Source organism: Lepidochelys kempii, chromosome 7, assembly GCF_965140265.1.
Source record: "Lepidochelys kempii isolate rLepKem1 chromosome 7, rLepKem1.hap2, whole genome shotgun sequence".
Lineage (NCBI taxonomy): Eukaryota > Metazoa > Chordata > Testudines > Cheloniidae > Lepidochelys > Lepidochelys kempii.
The window spans coordinates 1,731,313-1,747,232 of NC_133262.1; the positions used below are offsets into that span (position 1 = coordinate 1,731,313).

General features: G+C 45.5%; 1 protein-coding gene and 1 long non-coding RNA gene across 2 annotated transcripts in view; one reads left to right on the forward strand and one right to left on the reverse strand.

Moving 5' to 3' along the window:
- Nucleotides 1-8,894, reverse strand: part of LOC140914035 (uncharacterized) — a 43,482-nt gene extending 34,588 nt beyond the window's left edge. Inside the window, exon 1 of the long non-coding RNA XR_012159740.1 lies at nucleotides 8,435-8,894. This is a non-coding gene — a long non-coding RNA (uncharacterized lncRNA). The remainder of the gene's footprint in view (nucleotides 1-8,434) is intronic.
- PRKAR2A (protein kinase cAMP-dependent type II regulatory subunit alpha) overlaps nucleotides 8,483-15,920 on the forward strand; it is a 156,811-nt gene continuing 149,373 nt past the window's right edge. Inside the window, exon 1 of the mRNA XM_073350887.1 lies at nucleotides 8,483-8,898. Coding sequence (XP_073206988.1) covers nucleotides 8,643-8,898 — 256 coding nt within the window. The 5' untranslated portion in view covers nucleotides 8,483-8,642. The remainder of the gene's footprint in view (nucleotides 8,899-15,920) is intronic.

Sequence of the window (15,920 nt, forward strand, 5' to 3'; positions counted from 1 at the left end):
TCATCAGTCTCTCCTTGGAGTCTGTTTTTGAAGTTTTTTTGTTGAAGAATTCAACTTTTAGGTCTGTAATCAAGAGACCAGAGAGATTGAAGTGTTCTCTGACTGGTTTTTGAATGTTATAATTCTTGATGTCTGATTTGTGTCCATTTATTCTTTTACATAGAGACTGTCCAGTTTGACCAATGTACACGGCAGAGGGGCACTGCTGGCACATACATGATTGGCAACTGTGTCCACATATCTATTCAGGGGACACCATCATAGGGCCTCATCACATCAGCCACACTATCAGAGGTCGTTCACCTGCACATCTACCAATGTGATATATGCCATCATGTGCCAGCAATGCCCTTCTGCCATGTACATTGATCACACTGGACACTGTATTTTCCACTGAATGCATCTGATGAAGTGAGCTGCAGCTCACGAAAGCTTATGCTCAAATAAATTGGTTAGTCTCTAAGGTTTCACAAGTACTCCTTTTCTTTTTGCGAACACAGACTAACACGGTTGCTACTCTGAAAACTGCCTTTACAGAGACCTCCTTACCAACAGTAACAGTCCTAGCACCCAAAAGCCAAAGGAGATAAGAACTTGCCAGAAGCCTCATTTACCCCTGTGGGATATGGCAGCGAAGTTGAGTCTTCTCTTATCAATCAAGGCCATTTTCCGTTAAGCTTTACATTACCAGTCTAGACACAGACAGATACTGGGCTGGTGCAATGTGTTCTGGTAACAGACCACAGATAAGGTGGTGGAGTAGGGGTGAGATTGTAACCGTAATAAAGTATCTTCTGAGAAAAGTACATTGCTTCTGGTAGGTGTGTCTACCATACAGTGTAAGGAAAGACAGTTTAATTCTTTGTCCTCAGAGAGATTTGCTATATCTCATCAAAAAGGCTCTGTCTTGTATTTTTATTTAATTTTATATTGATATAAAAACAAGCTTACCCCAAACCAAATTATGAAAGCAGAATTACAACGAACATATTGTAACAGAGACATTGAGTACCGTAATAAATGCCAGAAGATTTCTAATTGGCCTCCCTCATGGTACACAAAAAAAATTTCAGCAAGAGCACTGAATACGGAGACTTGAGTGTCTTCAGTTGTGTCCCTGGTTCAACAACCATGAATAAAATATATTTGTCTGTATGGGGGAGTGGACCGAGAGCCACACGGATAAGCTACAGGAACTCTTGGCACACGAGCAAACCAACACGTCATAAATAGTCTCAGCCAATTCTGGATGCGAGAGTGAAGCTCATAATTAAAATACATGTTGGTTTCTGACCCTTTCTACAGTTGAAAAAGAAGAAAAGAAAAATATTAACACTGACACCACCTTTGGTGTCACCAAACCAACATCCTTATTCCTCTCAAGGCTGGGCAGGCATATTTTTTTGTCCAACATTATAGTTCCCAGTGGTTTCAAGTCTTAGGTGCGCCCCAAGCCACAAAGAGGGTAGACAGCACTTGTATGTCTGCCAGGCCTTCAGGGTGCACATAAATAGATACCGTGGTACATGTGCATGCCTTCAATAAAGAATATAATTGAAAGCTCCATAATGCAGTACACTGTTTTCGCTCTCTCTAATGTGCACACACAAATTTTATACTGAATTTACAAACTGCTTCACATTTTAAGCAAATAACCTTCACCTCATCAGTATAAGGTAGGTCAATATATTATAATCCATTTCACAGATGGAGAAATTTAAGGCAGGATCGGGACTTACCATAGACCACATAATTGGTAGAAGCAGGACTAGACATCAAGACTTGCTGACTCCCAGTCCTGTGCTTGTTTCTTTAGACCAGTGTTTTTTGGGGGAGGGGAGGAGGAGTGTCACAAAAAAACAATCCATGGGTCATGAAGCCTTGAAAACATTACAAGCTAAAGTAAAGAAAATCTTGCTCCCCCACTCCTCATATACCCTTATCCTTTAAGTCCAAGTATTCTCTCAAAACACATACACTCATATTAAATAAGCATATCAATGATACACTTATTTACTTTTACAATAAATGTAAGGGGCAATTAATTTTACTTCAGATAAGAAGCTGCCAATCTGAAAATGCTGTTTTAGATTATATATATATTGCATCTTGGCCTCTAGTCATCCTACAGTATCACTAATTTTGAATCTTGTGAATTACCAGCAGGTTCTATATCGTTTGCTTTCTGACTGAGCTGTATAAAGGGGTCAACTGCTTCTTTGTTCCAACATTTAAAAAAAAAAGTCAGATTCTCACTTATCACCTGAAATCTCTCTGCGTAACGTTTTGCAGAATGAAAAGGAGTACTTGTGGCACCTTAGAGACTAACCAATTTATTTGAGCATAAGCTTTCGTGAGCTACAGCTCACTTCATCGGATGCATACTGTGGAAACTGCAGAAGACATTATATACACAGAGACCATGAAACAATACCTCCTCCCACCCCACTCTCCTGCTGGTAATAGCCCATCCAAAGTGACCACTCTCTTTACAATGTGTATGATAATCAAGGTGGGCCATTTCCAGCACAAATCCAGGTTTTCTCACCCCCCCCCAAAACACACACACACAAACTCACTCTCCTGCTGGTAATAGCTTATCCAAAGTGACCACTCTCCCTACAATGTGCATGATAATCAAGGTGGGCCATTTCCAGCACAAATCCAGGTTCTCACCCCCGCAAACTCACTCTCCTGCTGGTATCATACACATTTTAAGGAGAGTGATCACTTTAGATAAGCTATTACCAGTAGGAGAGTGGGGTGCGAGGAGGTATTGTTTCATGGTCTCTGTGTATATAATGTCTTCTGCAGTTTCCACAGTATGCATCCGATGAAGTGAGCTGTAGCTCATGAAAGCTTATGCTCAAATAAATTGGTTAGTCTCTAAGGTGCCACAAGTCCTCCTTTTCTTTTTGCGAATACAGACTAACACGGCTGTTACTCTGAAGCCTGTCATTTTGCAGAATGAATTTCCAAATTCAGTCGCTGCTGTTTGGAACTGTTTTAAACTTTTAAATCAGAACCAAAAAAATAGGGATAATTCAGTTTTTTGTGTTCTGAATTATTTGGCCAAATATCCCTGATGTAATTCCACTGACTTCAGTAGAGATATATCAGGGATTAATTTGGCACAATAAAATGTCAAATCAAATCCTCCTTAGAACATCTCTTGAAGACTGATCTCAGGTAGCCTCCTAACACATGAAATGAGATTTGAATCCTAATTCTTCTAATTTATCTTGGTGGATGTTTAAAAAAATAAAAAGTCTGTAATCTGCAGTCACCAGTGCACCAACAACATAGAGGTTTCAAGTTCTTATTATGTTTTCAATTTCATACCACTACTTCTGGAGGATTTACTTTCTAAAGCACTGTGGACCAACTTCTTGATCTCAGACTAGCGTTTACTCTCATATAAAACATCACATTGTCTTTTCAGCACATACACAGGAGTCATATTGGAAAAAAGTGGTGGCACTCTATTCAAATTTCATCTATCCATAATCCCAAAATTCATCCACAACCCCAGAACACCTGGATGTTTCTGGTAAAATATATGAGAAATGAAATACACTATATCATGATCATGGTAAATCCCAAAAGGACATAGTCTTCTTGAAGACTGAGCACCACCCAGATCAATCGCTAGCTATGTCCTTAAGTCTGTCTGGATGTTCAATCTACATCCATCATTGGCAATCTTATTGTACCACCAAAGCTTCTGGTGCCCATCTGATCACTGACCAGATAGGAGCATTCCTTGGTAAATTCAGGGCCACAGCACCTATAATTCTCCTCAGTGGTCCAGCAGGGTCATACATTCTCAGGCTGCCAACTCCCCAGGCATTGCCTTTCTTGGGTGGAAACCTAGTCTCATTCCCTTCTGACCAGTATGTTTCCCGGGTGAACAGTTCCCTGACTTTGTTGTGTTATTCCCAGCAGAGGCAGACTGCCCGAGAACAGAGGCTTGCTTTCTCTCCAGAGGCTAATAATAGAGGGATTTAGAGTAACAGCCGTGTTAGTTTGTAATCGCAAAAAGAAAAGGAGGACTTGTGGCACCTTAGAGACTAACCAATTTATTTGAGCATAAGCTTTCGTGAGCTACAGCTCACTGATGAAGTGAGCTGTAGCTCACGAAAGCTTATGCTCAAATAAATTGGTTAGTCTCTAAGGTGCCACAAGTACTCCTTTTCTTAATAGAGGGATTGTCAACAGTTACATTTCCACAGTTCTTTCTATGCAAGCCTATTTTATTCTTAAGGTTAAAGCACGACAGAGAAAACATTAAAAACAATAAAAGGACCTACACACATGCTAATAAGCCTACCAGAGTTCACCCCAACCCTAACATGAGGTCTGGCTGGAGCAGAACCCCAGCCAAAGTGTTTCTTTTGTGGTCACAAGTTCATCACAGCTTCTGTTCAGAACAAGCACAGTTCAGGGTCTTTGATCTGGAGTTTCCAGGAACACATAATTAGTACATGATGGGGGTTCCTCCCTAGAATATAGCTTCAAAAGGGTGAATTCAAGGTGGGTCAGTTGCATTTTCCTTACCCCCATGTACTTCCTAGGAAATCTACTTCACACATATTGTTCCAAAAAGCCCTTTGAAGTTCACAATACCTTCCAGAGATTGTATTCAGTCTCCTACAGAAGTTACATACATACATTCCCATGATAACACATACACAATTGCATTTTTAATGCAATGGACCCTAAAGGTAAAGAAGGTATAACTTAATTCAATAAAGTTCATTCAGGGTACTGTCAGTCTTGCCCACACATTTTGTATTTGTTGGCAATATGCAGAACACCAGGTTGCCCTTTCAAAAGGTTTCATTCGTCACTTTTGCCTCAGCAGCAAAGACAGACTCTTGGCTGCTTCAGCTTCAAGAGCAATCAGCCAGATTGTCCCAGGTGGTCAGCTTCGTGAAATGAATATGCCAACCATGGAAGGCTGAAACAGACTACATAGATATTTAAATTACCCTTATTAGGCTTCAGGGTTAACATAAATTACGATGACTGGGGTAGATATTACTCATAAGGCTGCGATATAGTCACGGAGGTCACGGAATCTGTGATTTCAAAGACCTCCGTGACTTCAGCCAGCACAGGCTGGGAGCTGCAGGATCCCCTGCTGCCTGCAGAGGCAGAGAGCTGGGGGGTATCCCCGTAGCTCCCAGCCACCGCAGATGGCAGGGGAGAGCACTGCAGCTCCCTGCCACCACTCCCAGCCACCACAGGCAGTGGAGGGACCCACGCCGCTCCTGGACACTGCAGGGGGCAAGGGAGATCCCCGGGGTGCCCAGCCATGGCCGCGGGGATTCCTGCTGCTGTGGGCAGCAAGAGGGACCCCGGAGTTTCTGGCTACTGCAGCCAGCAGGGGGAGGGAGAGACACACCCCTGCAACTCCCAGCCACGGTAGGTGGCAGGGAGGATCCTCAGAGCTCCAGGCTGCTGCAGGAGGCAGGGGGGACTCCCACAGTTTGGAGCCACAAGCAGAGGGGAACCCTGTAGCTCCCAGCCCCCTCCCTCTCCCAGCTGCCCAAGTATTTTTAGTAAAAGTCAAGGACAGGTCACAGGCTTCTGTGAATTTTTCATTATTGCCCCTGACTTGTTTGTGATTTTTACTAAAATTATCCCTGACAAAAACTTAGCCTTACTCATAAGCACAGTTTCAGTCTGTTTCTAGGTTCATTGAAACAGCATTTTACAGTCTCATGTTCCCAAACTTTTCTTCCGAGCTTTCTCAGGGCCAGAAACTATTTCCCACCCTCTTTCCTCCCCAGAATGAAAGCTTAAATTCTGAAGAAACAGACACGTCTAATTTAATAGTGACAGCATGTACTGGCCTATTCCAGCTCTGTCCAACCCCTGATGTATATAATAACAAAAATAACATAAGTAACACTTACAGGATGTTTTGTATGTTCAAAAGTCTTGAAGAATTAATCTTCACAGCTCCACTGATGTAGGTGTATGTTGCAATTGCCATTTTACAGATGGGGATACTGAAGGGCAACTCTCATCCCCTCAGTTGTCTGCAGGATGGCCATGAGGAACAGGGAAGTGAAAATTGCCTAAGAGCTGACAGCAGGCTAATCATGTTTCCTGGGAATCCTGGCCACTGATCCTATTGAAAATTCCAGGGGAAGGACCCTAAGGCCCTCTCTCCCAGCCCTTGGGAAGGATCCACTGAGCCTGGGGATCTCAACTAATTATGGAGGACAACAAAAAAGAAAACAAGGGTGGGTGAGAAGGTCAAAGGGTCAGAGAGAACCTAAAGGGGACACTGAGCAGAAGGTGTCAAGGGAGACAGCAGATGCTGCCCAGAGGAACTCCGCCCAGCTACGTGAAGGGAGGGAGGACCGGAAATAGGCCCACAGTCGCAAAGAAGCCCCTCAGCCAACATCCCCTCCCTTGTGTTATAGACGGCCACTTTGGCCATCGCCAATAGGTTGACGAGGAGGTCCCACGACTTTGTGGGGCCACAGATTGGCTGTGTGTAAATGAGAAGATGGGGAGAGAAGTCAAGCAAAAAATGTAATAAAAGATCTAGGAGGAGCCAGAATAGGGGCTTCTTGGTAGCGGGGAAAAATAGGGGTAGGTAGTAGAGGAACTCAACTCCATGAGTAGTGGCCAGAAGGACAAGCCCAGATCCTCCTCCAGAGCAGTTGGGATGTGTGTGCATAGGAGGGGCTCGGCCCCTCCCCGAGGCAGTTGGGGGGGGTGTGTGTATAGGAAGGGCTCGGCCCCTCCCCCGAGGCAGTTGGGGGGGGTGTGTATAGGAAGGGCTCGGCCCCTCCCCGAGGCAGTTGGGGGGGGGTGTGTATAGGAAGGGCTCGGCCCCTCCCCGAGGCAGTTGGGGGGGGGGGTGTATAGGAAGGGCTCGGCCCCTCCCTCGAGGCAGTTGGGGGGTGTGTGTATAGGAAGGGCTCGGCCCCTCCCCGAGGCAGTTGGGGGGGGTGTGTATAGGAAGGGCTCGGCCCCTCCCCGAGGCAGTTGGGGGGGGGTGTGTATAGGAAGGGCTCGGCCCCTCCCCGAGGCAGTTGGGGGGGGTGTGTATAGGAAGGGCTCGGCCCCTCCCCGAGGCAGTTGGGGGGGGGTGTGTATAGGAAGGGCTCGGCCCCTCCCTCGAGGCAGTTGGGGGGGGTGTGTATAGGAAGGGCTCGGCCCCTCCCTCGAGGCAGTTGGGGGGTGTGTGTGTGTATAGGAAGGGCTCGGCCCCTCCCCGAGGCAGTTGGGGGGGGTGTGTGTATAGGAAGGGCTCGGCCCCTCCCTCGAGGCAGTTGGGGGGGGTGTGTATAGGAAGGGCTCGGCCCCTCCCCCGAGGCAGTTGGGGGGGTGTGTGTATAGGAAGGGCTCGGCCCCTCTCCCGAGGCAGTTGGGGGGGGTGTGTGTGTATAGGAAGGGCTCGGCCCCTCCCTCGAGGCAGTTGGGGGGTGTGTGTATAGGAAGGGCTCGGCCCCTCCCTCGAGGCAGTTGGGGGGGGGTGTGTATAGGAAGGGCTCGGCCCCTCCCCGAGGCAGTTGGGGGGGGGTGTGTATAGGAAGGGCTCGGCCCCTCCCCGAGGCAGTTGGGGGGGGTGTGTATAGGAAGGGCTCGGCCCCTCCCCCGAGGCAGTTGGGGGGGGTGTGTATAGGAAGGGCTCGGCCCCTCCCCCGAGGCAGTTGGGGGGTGTGTATAGGAAGGGCTCGGCCCCTCCCCCGAGGCAGTTGGGGGGGGGTGTGTACAGGAGGGGCTCGGCCCCTCCCCCGAGGCAGTTGGGGGGGGTGTGTGTATAGGAAGGGCTCGGCCCCTCCCCGAGGCAGTTGGGGGGGGGTGTGTATAGGAAGGGCTCGGCCCCTCCCCCGAGGCAGTTGGGGGGGGTGTGTATAGGAAGGGCTCGGCCCCTCCCCCGAGGCAGTTGGGGGGGGTGTGTATAGGAAGGGCTCGGCCCCTCCCCCGAGGCAGTTGGGGGGGGTGTGTATAGGAAGGGCTCGGCCCCTCCCCCGAGGCAGTTGGGGGGGTGTACAGGAGGGGCTCAGGCAACGGAGACGAGGGCTGAGAAGAAGGTTTCTCCTCCCCCACGTCGAGGAAAGAGGCGGAGGCCTGGGTCGGGGAGACCCGCGCCGCACCCCAGCACAGGGGGCATTGCCGGGTCAGGAGAGGGAGGCTCGAGAGGCAGTGCACGCTCGAGGTGATTGGAACTAGTGGGCCTCCCGATGTCGCTCCCGTCACATCAGATTCCCGCGTTCTTCTGCTGCGCACGCGTACTGCTTTCTTTTTCAATTCAACCCACACTATGCGCATGCGCATTATTCCCCCTTCCTCCCCCAGGGCGGGTTTAGTGTATTATGATCCGAGGACGCGCCTTCTGCGCGTGTCCCTACTGTGACGCACGCGCATCCTCACCCCTACCGTCTCTGGACAGGTCGACTTGTCTTACCTCTGAGCGCATGCGCAGCGCTTGTCCTCCATCGGGCTCCGCCCCGCGCCTCCCGCAGAGCATGCGCAGTCGCATAGCGACTGTTCGGAGCGGCTTGGGTGACAGCAGAGGCGGGAGTCAGCGAGCGCCCTGAGGAGGGAGGCCCCGAGCCCGCCGGAGCCCAGGGAGCCGGAGCCAGCCGGGGGAGGCGGCCCCAGTCTCCGGCACGATGAGCATCGAGATCCCGCCGGGCCTGACCGAGCTGCTGCAGGGCTACACGGTGGAAGTGCTGCGGCACCGGCCGCCCGACCTGCTGGGCTTCGCTGCCGACTACTTCACCCGCCTGCGGGATGCCCGCGACCAGGAGGCCGCCGCCGCCGGGGGCCGCAAGGCGGTCAGCTTCGACGGGGAGCCCATGCAGACCGAGTCCAACGGCGAGGAGGAGCCCGGGCGGGACGACGAGGACGAGGACTCCGACTTCGAGCGTAAGGGCCGGGAGGGGGCGCGGGAGCCGGCGGCGGCGGGGCGGGGTCCGTCTCCCGGGGGCGGCTGCCGGCAGGGGGGAGCGGGGCAGGCACCGGGAGCCGTCCCGCGGGGGGCACGTGGGCAGCGGGGAAGGGGCGCCCCCTGCCGGGGTGCGGCTCCACCTGCCAGGCCCAGGGGTCCCGAAGAGCCGTAGCAGGAGGTGCGGGGACACAGCTTCCATGCAGGAAGGGGAACGGCAAGAGGTCTGGGCTTGGGTCCCTCCCTGTAAACTGTCTCTTCGGGTGCGCGGTTCCTTATGTCCCACGTTTTGCGGTAAAAGCGACGGGCAAAGCGAAGTAGCGACTGACAGCGGTAATGCTGGTAATCCTCGGCTCTGAGCCTGAGCGCGTCCCTCTGGAAACGAGGCACCGTGGAGAGCAACCATGGCAGGCAACTATCGGGGTCCCCTTGTCCGAGCGGGCGGGGAGCGGGCACGGGGCTGTCAGAAGGTTATTCTCCTGCCCGCCTTCTTCCCGGGCTGTGTGTTCTCCGCTCATCCTCCTGTAGTCCTTCCTTACTGAGAGATGAATTTCACAGCAAAAACCTCAACAGTTCTCATCCTTCCCGAACGTCCTGGGCCACTGTAGCTGCAGATTAATACAAGACAGGGTGGTTTGAATGGGGGAAGGGAATCTAGGGCTGCTGTAACCCACACATGATGTCCCTTCGGACATGAGCTTGCATTGGTGTGGAGCCTGCTAGTAATTGTTTCTTAGCTTCTTCTGCTGGGCTTTTCTATCTGTGTTCTTTACCGTTTGTTATCCATGCTATTAAGAAGCTACATATTTGGGTTCTGAAGTGTTCTGCCCCGTAACAAGTAGATATGCAGTTGAAAAGGCAGTTTGCTGTACAAAGTTAGGCCATTATTCCACTGCCAGAGAGACATCCTGGAGGAAGGAATCAAATGTAAGCAGCTACCCAGTAACTGCCAAAACGGTACTGTAGGGTCTCACTTGAACCATCAAAGATTGAAATGTCCATCCTGCTGAGTATGCAATATGTAAGATCATGTGCTTTTGTGCGGCCTTTTACAATACTTACCACAATATGGTTATTTAAGGATAGAGTTGCAGCCATAACTGTTTCCCCTTGACTTTGAGTATGAACGTGGTGCTTGATGTTTTTCTCTGTTTACCTAAAATTACACACTATTATAAAGAATTGAAATCTGCTGCTAACTTTATTACTTCGATTGTTAAAAGCTGAAAATTCTGAACATCTAATATCCTTTTCTCCGTTTATGTGGGGTTTTTTTGGGTGGTAGTGGTGGGTGCTGAGCTCAGTCTACGTAATGGAATGCTGATGTGGATGTAGCCTAACAGTGTGTGGGCAATTCAGTTTCCTAAATAATCATAATTAGTGTAGGGCATCTGATGCTTTTTTCTTCCCTGGGAACTTTCCTTCTCTGTGCAGTTGGTGGGGGTCGGAAGGCTTGTATGCTTTGTTTGCAGTTCCTGTCCTGCAGCCAGAGGGCAAAAGTGAGCACTTTTAAGCGTTTACCCCCTGAAAGAATCCTCTGCCCTGCTCTGTTGTTGCAGTAGAAAACACAGTAGTTATGTATTGGAAGAGCAGGTAAAAATGTACCTGCTTTTGGTCTTGTACAGAGTGCTTCCTGGCTTAATATCAGAAGTTTTGCAAAAGCATCATAGGACCTTTTTGGGGGGAAAAAAGCAATCAAGAGTTTCAAGTCCTTTTAAAGTGTTATCTTCTATAAAGTGATATCAGGTAATAGAGGAAGCATCCAATCCACCTCTGAAGGATAAATTGAAGCCTTTATAGTCCTTTTAATGGTCAGTGATAATAGTTACTTTACAAACATTGACATAGATCAGTTAATATTGTTCACCTTTAAAATCTGAGTAGCCTCATATTTTTCTATACTGTGCTAGGTAAGCTAGATCTATTTTCTGTCTTTTGATTAGGAAATTTGGTACACTGAATCAACTCACTTGACCGACTCAGTTTGTGCAAGGTTTTCAACAATTTAATTATTTGAATATTTTGGGGGAGGAGAATTATGGTTATTGGTACTTGTTGATGTGTTCTCTTCAAGCTGTCAAATGCAATTCAGTTTCGGGTTTGTTTCAGAGCTCTCTTTGGTGGCATAACAGCCTCTAACATTAAAGTGCTTTAACATTTAGCAACATATTCACCAAATGAACAAGTACCTCCATATTTGATAAATCTTTGGAAATAAGGAAGGCCACAAAGCATAGTACTATTAGCCCCAATTTGCTTCTTTTTTTTTTTTTTTTGCTATTAAAAGTAAAATAGCTCTTTACACCTATTTTGCAACTTATTTGTGCTATTGCACATTGTAATGCTAAAACAGGACATTCCTCTCTTGGACTATTTGTAAAGCACATTATGTATGGGCACTACCGCAATAATAATTAGTGCTAGAACTACTTCTTTTACTTTGACGTTGTTGCAACTAACATCTATGTGCCTTAACTTTTTGTAATCACAATATTATTTTATACCCTGCTGTGGCTTTCAGAGTCCAAAAAGAAATAGGATTTCACTGTCTTCTAAAGTTTTGAGGTTACTGTGCTAGATCTTGGAGGGAAGCCCTAGCAAACTTTGACCAAATTAAATTAGGCCCTTGGTTTTAGAAGGGAAAGTGTGGTTTAAAAAACAAACATCACCCTGTCTCATATAAAACTCAGCAAACTTTGGAGTTTTGGTTCTCCCCCTGGCCTCACCCAGTATTGTTGAAACCTTCATAAGTCAAAGTATTTAATGATTTATCCTTGTTGGTAGTATAGCCTTAAGATAGCAAGTCCTTTATTTTTCATAGACATATTTTAGCATAACGGGATATGTTTTGAAATTGTTTAAGGAAGAACAGATCTTGAACGAGAAGAATAATGTATGTAAAAATGTAATGGTTTATACATGAGACATCATCTTTGAATCCAAGAACCAATTCGTACAGATTTAAGTCTGAAGGATTAAATAAAGGTAACTCCTGTTAGTGTTAATGGAGTTATGTTCAAATTTTCCTTGCATTGATGAGACAAGCTTAGGGGATGTAAAATATTTAAAATAAGTATAGATAGATACAGTACTGTCAAATCTAGTTAAATTATGCATCTAGTACAAGAAGAAATTTTGATAGGTAAATTGTTGAATATAATCAGAGCAAATATAAAAAAACCTGAATCTGATGAAAGGGGAATCTGCTGCTTGGACATTTGGATAATTAAATATGTTGATGGTTTTCATTTCATTCATAGAGGTTTTCATTCTCTTTACTTTTGATTAGTGATGATTATGGGCTGGCTTGCCCTGTGTTTAGGCTATGAAGAAGGTCATAATAAGCCGTGTATTTCCTTTCTGTTCTGTTCAGGTTTTTGGACATAACATGAAAGCTTTGGCTGTGTGTCTGTTTGTCAGGTGTGACGTGTTATCCAGCTTTTATTCTTTTCATATCTGTATTCGATTTTTAGTACCGTATTTCCTTTGTTACACAATTGAATTATGCTTCATACGAACAATGCAACAGTTAGGGAATCTTCATTTACATGCTAATGAAGGTCTAGAAAAGGTGTATCAAGAATCTTTAGCAACACAAAAGGAATGTTTGATTAAAATGTTAACAAAAAGGGGGAAGCAACACAAGCCAAAAGAGAGAAAAACAGGTTAGAATATTTAGATATCTTAAATGTATTTAAGTCAGCAGGGCCAGATGAAATTCATCTAAGGGTACTTAAGGAATTAGCTGAAGTGACATCAGAACTGTTAGCGATTATCTTTGAGAATTCATGGAGGACCGGTTAGGTTCCACAGGACTGTAGAAAGGCAAACATAGTGCTTGTCTTTAAAAAGAGGAACAAAGAGGACCCAGGGAATTACAGACCTATCAGCCGAACTTTGATACGTAGAAAGATACTGGAACAAATTATTAAACAATCACTTTGTAAGCACTTAAAGGATAAAAGCCAGCATGGATTTGTCGAGAACAAATCATGTCAGACCAACCTAATTTCTTTTTTTTTGACAGGATTACTGGCCTAGTGGAGAGGAGGGAAGCTGTAGACTTGATATATCTTGTTTTTCAGTACGGCTTTTGACAGAATCCCCCATGACGTTTTCATACGCAAAGTAGGGAAATGTGGTCGAGATGAAATTACTCTGAGGTTGGTGCACAATGGATTGAAAGATCGTAGTCCAAATGTAGTTATCAATGGTTTGCTGTCACACTGAGAGGGAGTATCTAATGTGGTTATTTCTGGGTCTGGGGTATTATTCATTCTCTTTGTTAATGACTTGGATAATGGAGTGGAGAGTATGCTTGTAAGATTTGTGGGTAACACCAAGCTGGGAGAGGTTGCAAGCACTTTGGAGGATGGGACTGGAATTCAAAATGGCTATGACAAATTAGAGAATTAGCTTGAAATCAACAAAATGAAATTCAGTAAAGATAAGTGCAAAGTACTACGCTTTGGAAGGAACAATCAAATACACAGTTACAAAATGGGGAATGTCTAGGCGGTAGTACTGTTGAAAAGGATCTAGGGGTTATAATGGATCTCAAATTGAATACAAGTCAATAATGTGCTGGCATTTACCCAATATTAAAATCTTTAAGCAACTGCAACAAAAAAACACCCCAAAAGCAGCTCTCTAGTGCCCCCTTTTGCAGGGCCAACCATGGCACTTCACGTGCTCCCTGAAGTCAGAAAGTTATGGGTGTGTGCTTGAAGAAGGGTAGCTCGTGCTAAAAGCTCGGCATCAGTCTTAACAGTTAAGTAAAAATAACAAAATCAGAATTTGGCTGTTTGTGCCTTTAAATAAACACAACTTCAAAGGCAAGTGCTTAATTGCAGCGCTTGAAGGCGAGGCCCTGACCTAGTCCTGGGATTCTGAGTTAGCACTGATGAGCTCTTTGTGCCAGCACTGTCCCTGAGAAGAAGCAGCCAGCCTTTTTAATTAGTCTGCTGGCTCCTGATTTGTTAGTGTCTCCTCCTGGCCCTTCCAGTCCTGTGGAGGACCAAGTCTTGGTAGCCTGGGCTTCAGTGGGTTTTCCTTGAGCAGGGGGATGTCAGAGCTCCAACATCTCCAGTAGCAGGCAGAGAAGGCCTGGCAGACCCTTTCACAAGCGCCTACTGGTTTGGCTTTATTTTAAGCCCATGTACATTTTTGTTCATCATATTTTGGTCATCTCGGTCAAATACAATCCTTGCCTTCATTTACATTCACTGAAATCTCTTTTGATGATTCATCTCGTCCTCGGAACTTATTTTATGTTTAACATCCTTTGTGTAAAATTACTTCACTTGTATTCTGTATTTACTTTGTTTCCTCATTTTTTTTAAATGAAACCTAGTTTTTGAAGCTTCTGAACTTTTTTAGTTTAATATAGCAATATCTCTTCTGCACTAGCATGTTTGATAGCCATGGAAGTTTCTACTGTATTCTCTCTTTTCCAGGGAGAATAATCCCACCCCCCTTTATCTCTCTTCATATTTTACCTTTTTCAGTCCTAGTGTTATAATTATTGCCCTATAGTGCACCAGCTCTAAGTCAGTAGCAGATTGCCTATGTAGATACTCTAGTTCTGTCAACTGGAAGATTATATATACCTAAGAACAGTGTCATTTTCCACAACGCAACCTCTTGCATTTTTAGAGTATAACAGGGATATTTTAGTTTTCTTTGCTCAACTGTTGCCATATAGGCTTTGCAAGCTAATATTTTACTTTCCTCTTTTCTCCTTGGTTAGCATATTTGTTATGAAACATCTAAATATCCATTTTAAAAAAATGATCTGTCTGTTCTTTATGTAAAGAAAGTTAAATCTGCCTGTTGGTCCCAAGTAATAAATGAAATCTTTAATCAGCTCCTCAGCCATCATTCTTTCATTTCTGCTTGCAGTTGGTCCCAGGATATTAGAGAGACCAGGTGAATGAGTTAATATCTTTTATTGGCCCAGCTTCTGCTGGTGAAAGAGACAAGCTTTCAAGTTGCTCAGAGCTTTTTTTGGAACCTTGTGTATGAGGAAAATGTGTCCAGGACCAGTTGAGCAAATAAACTAATGCTGTCAGTGACATGAATGCAAGCAGTGCATTTTTTAAATGATCAGTCTTGTCAAAAGTACCCAGTAATTGTGCTATCAACTGGAACAGTTGCAGAATTGGCCTAAAGCAACTTTGTAAAACTTGGTTGCCTGCGGTGAGTAATCTTTTAGATCTTGAATATGGGCTAGTAATTAATCTTGGCAGTTTTATGAGGCTGGACTAAAGTTTACGTAACTTATTTTTTTACATTACTGTGAACCTACTTAACAAAAAGATTCTTTAAAGCCCTGTGGAGCGAAGAATTGTCAAGATTAAAACAAGAGTGAGTAAAGATTAGCAGTATCAGATGATCCCAACACAAGTGAAATGTAGCAGACACTGATGCCTTCACAGAGTTAACTTGGTGTCCAAAACCACTTGATTTCATTCAGCATTGGCTTGCTTTAATAAACAGAGTTGCTGAGCATGAAAGGCTAAGATGCCACATGGTTTGTTTTGCATGTCCATAAATCTGCCTTAACCTCTACTCCTATTAATAAGAACAGCTGACAACAGTGGCTTGTAAGAGGCAGTACAACATTTGTTTTACTAAACTACAAAGTTTCTTAATCTCTAAGAAATAATTTCTATGGGTAGCTCACAAGTCTTCAATATCAACTGTACTGGGAAAAGGTAAACTACAATCAGCTCTTTAGCAAGACATCAATTGGCAATTTTATAGAGTAAGCTAAAAATCATGCTGACCACAGAAGTTGCCGGATTGGAGAGTGCTGGACTAGAGAGGTTCACCCTGTAGTACAATCACCAGTCTTCTAGGGTAGAAAGCTCCCTCAATTTCTAATGTAAAAAACCTTCCCCAGACCTTTTACCCTTCTTGTAAAACAACAAGAACAAGTAGTTAAGGTCTGTATGCATCATAAAAAAAAAAAAAATCTCTGGCGGGAGGGGAGGATTACTGA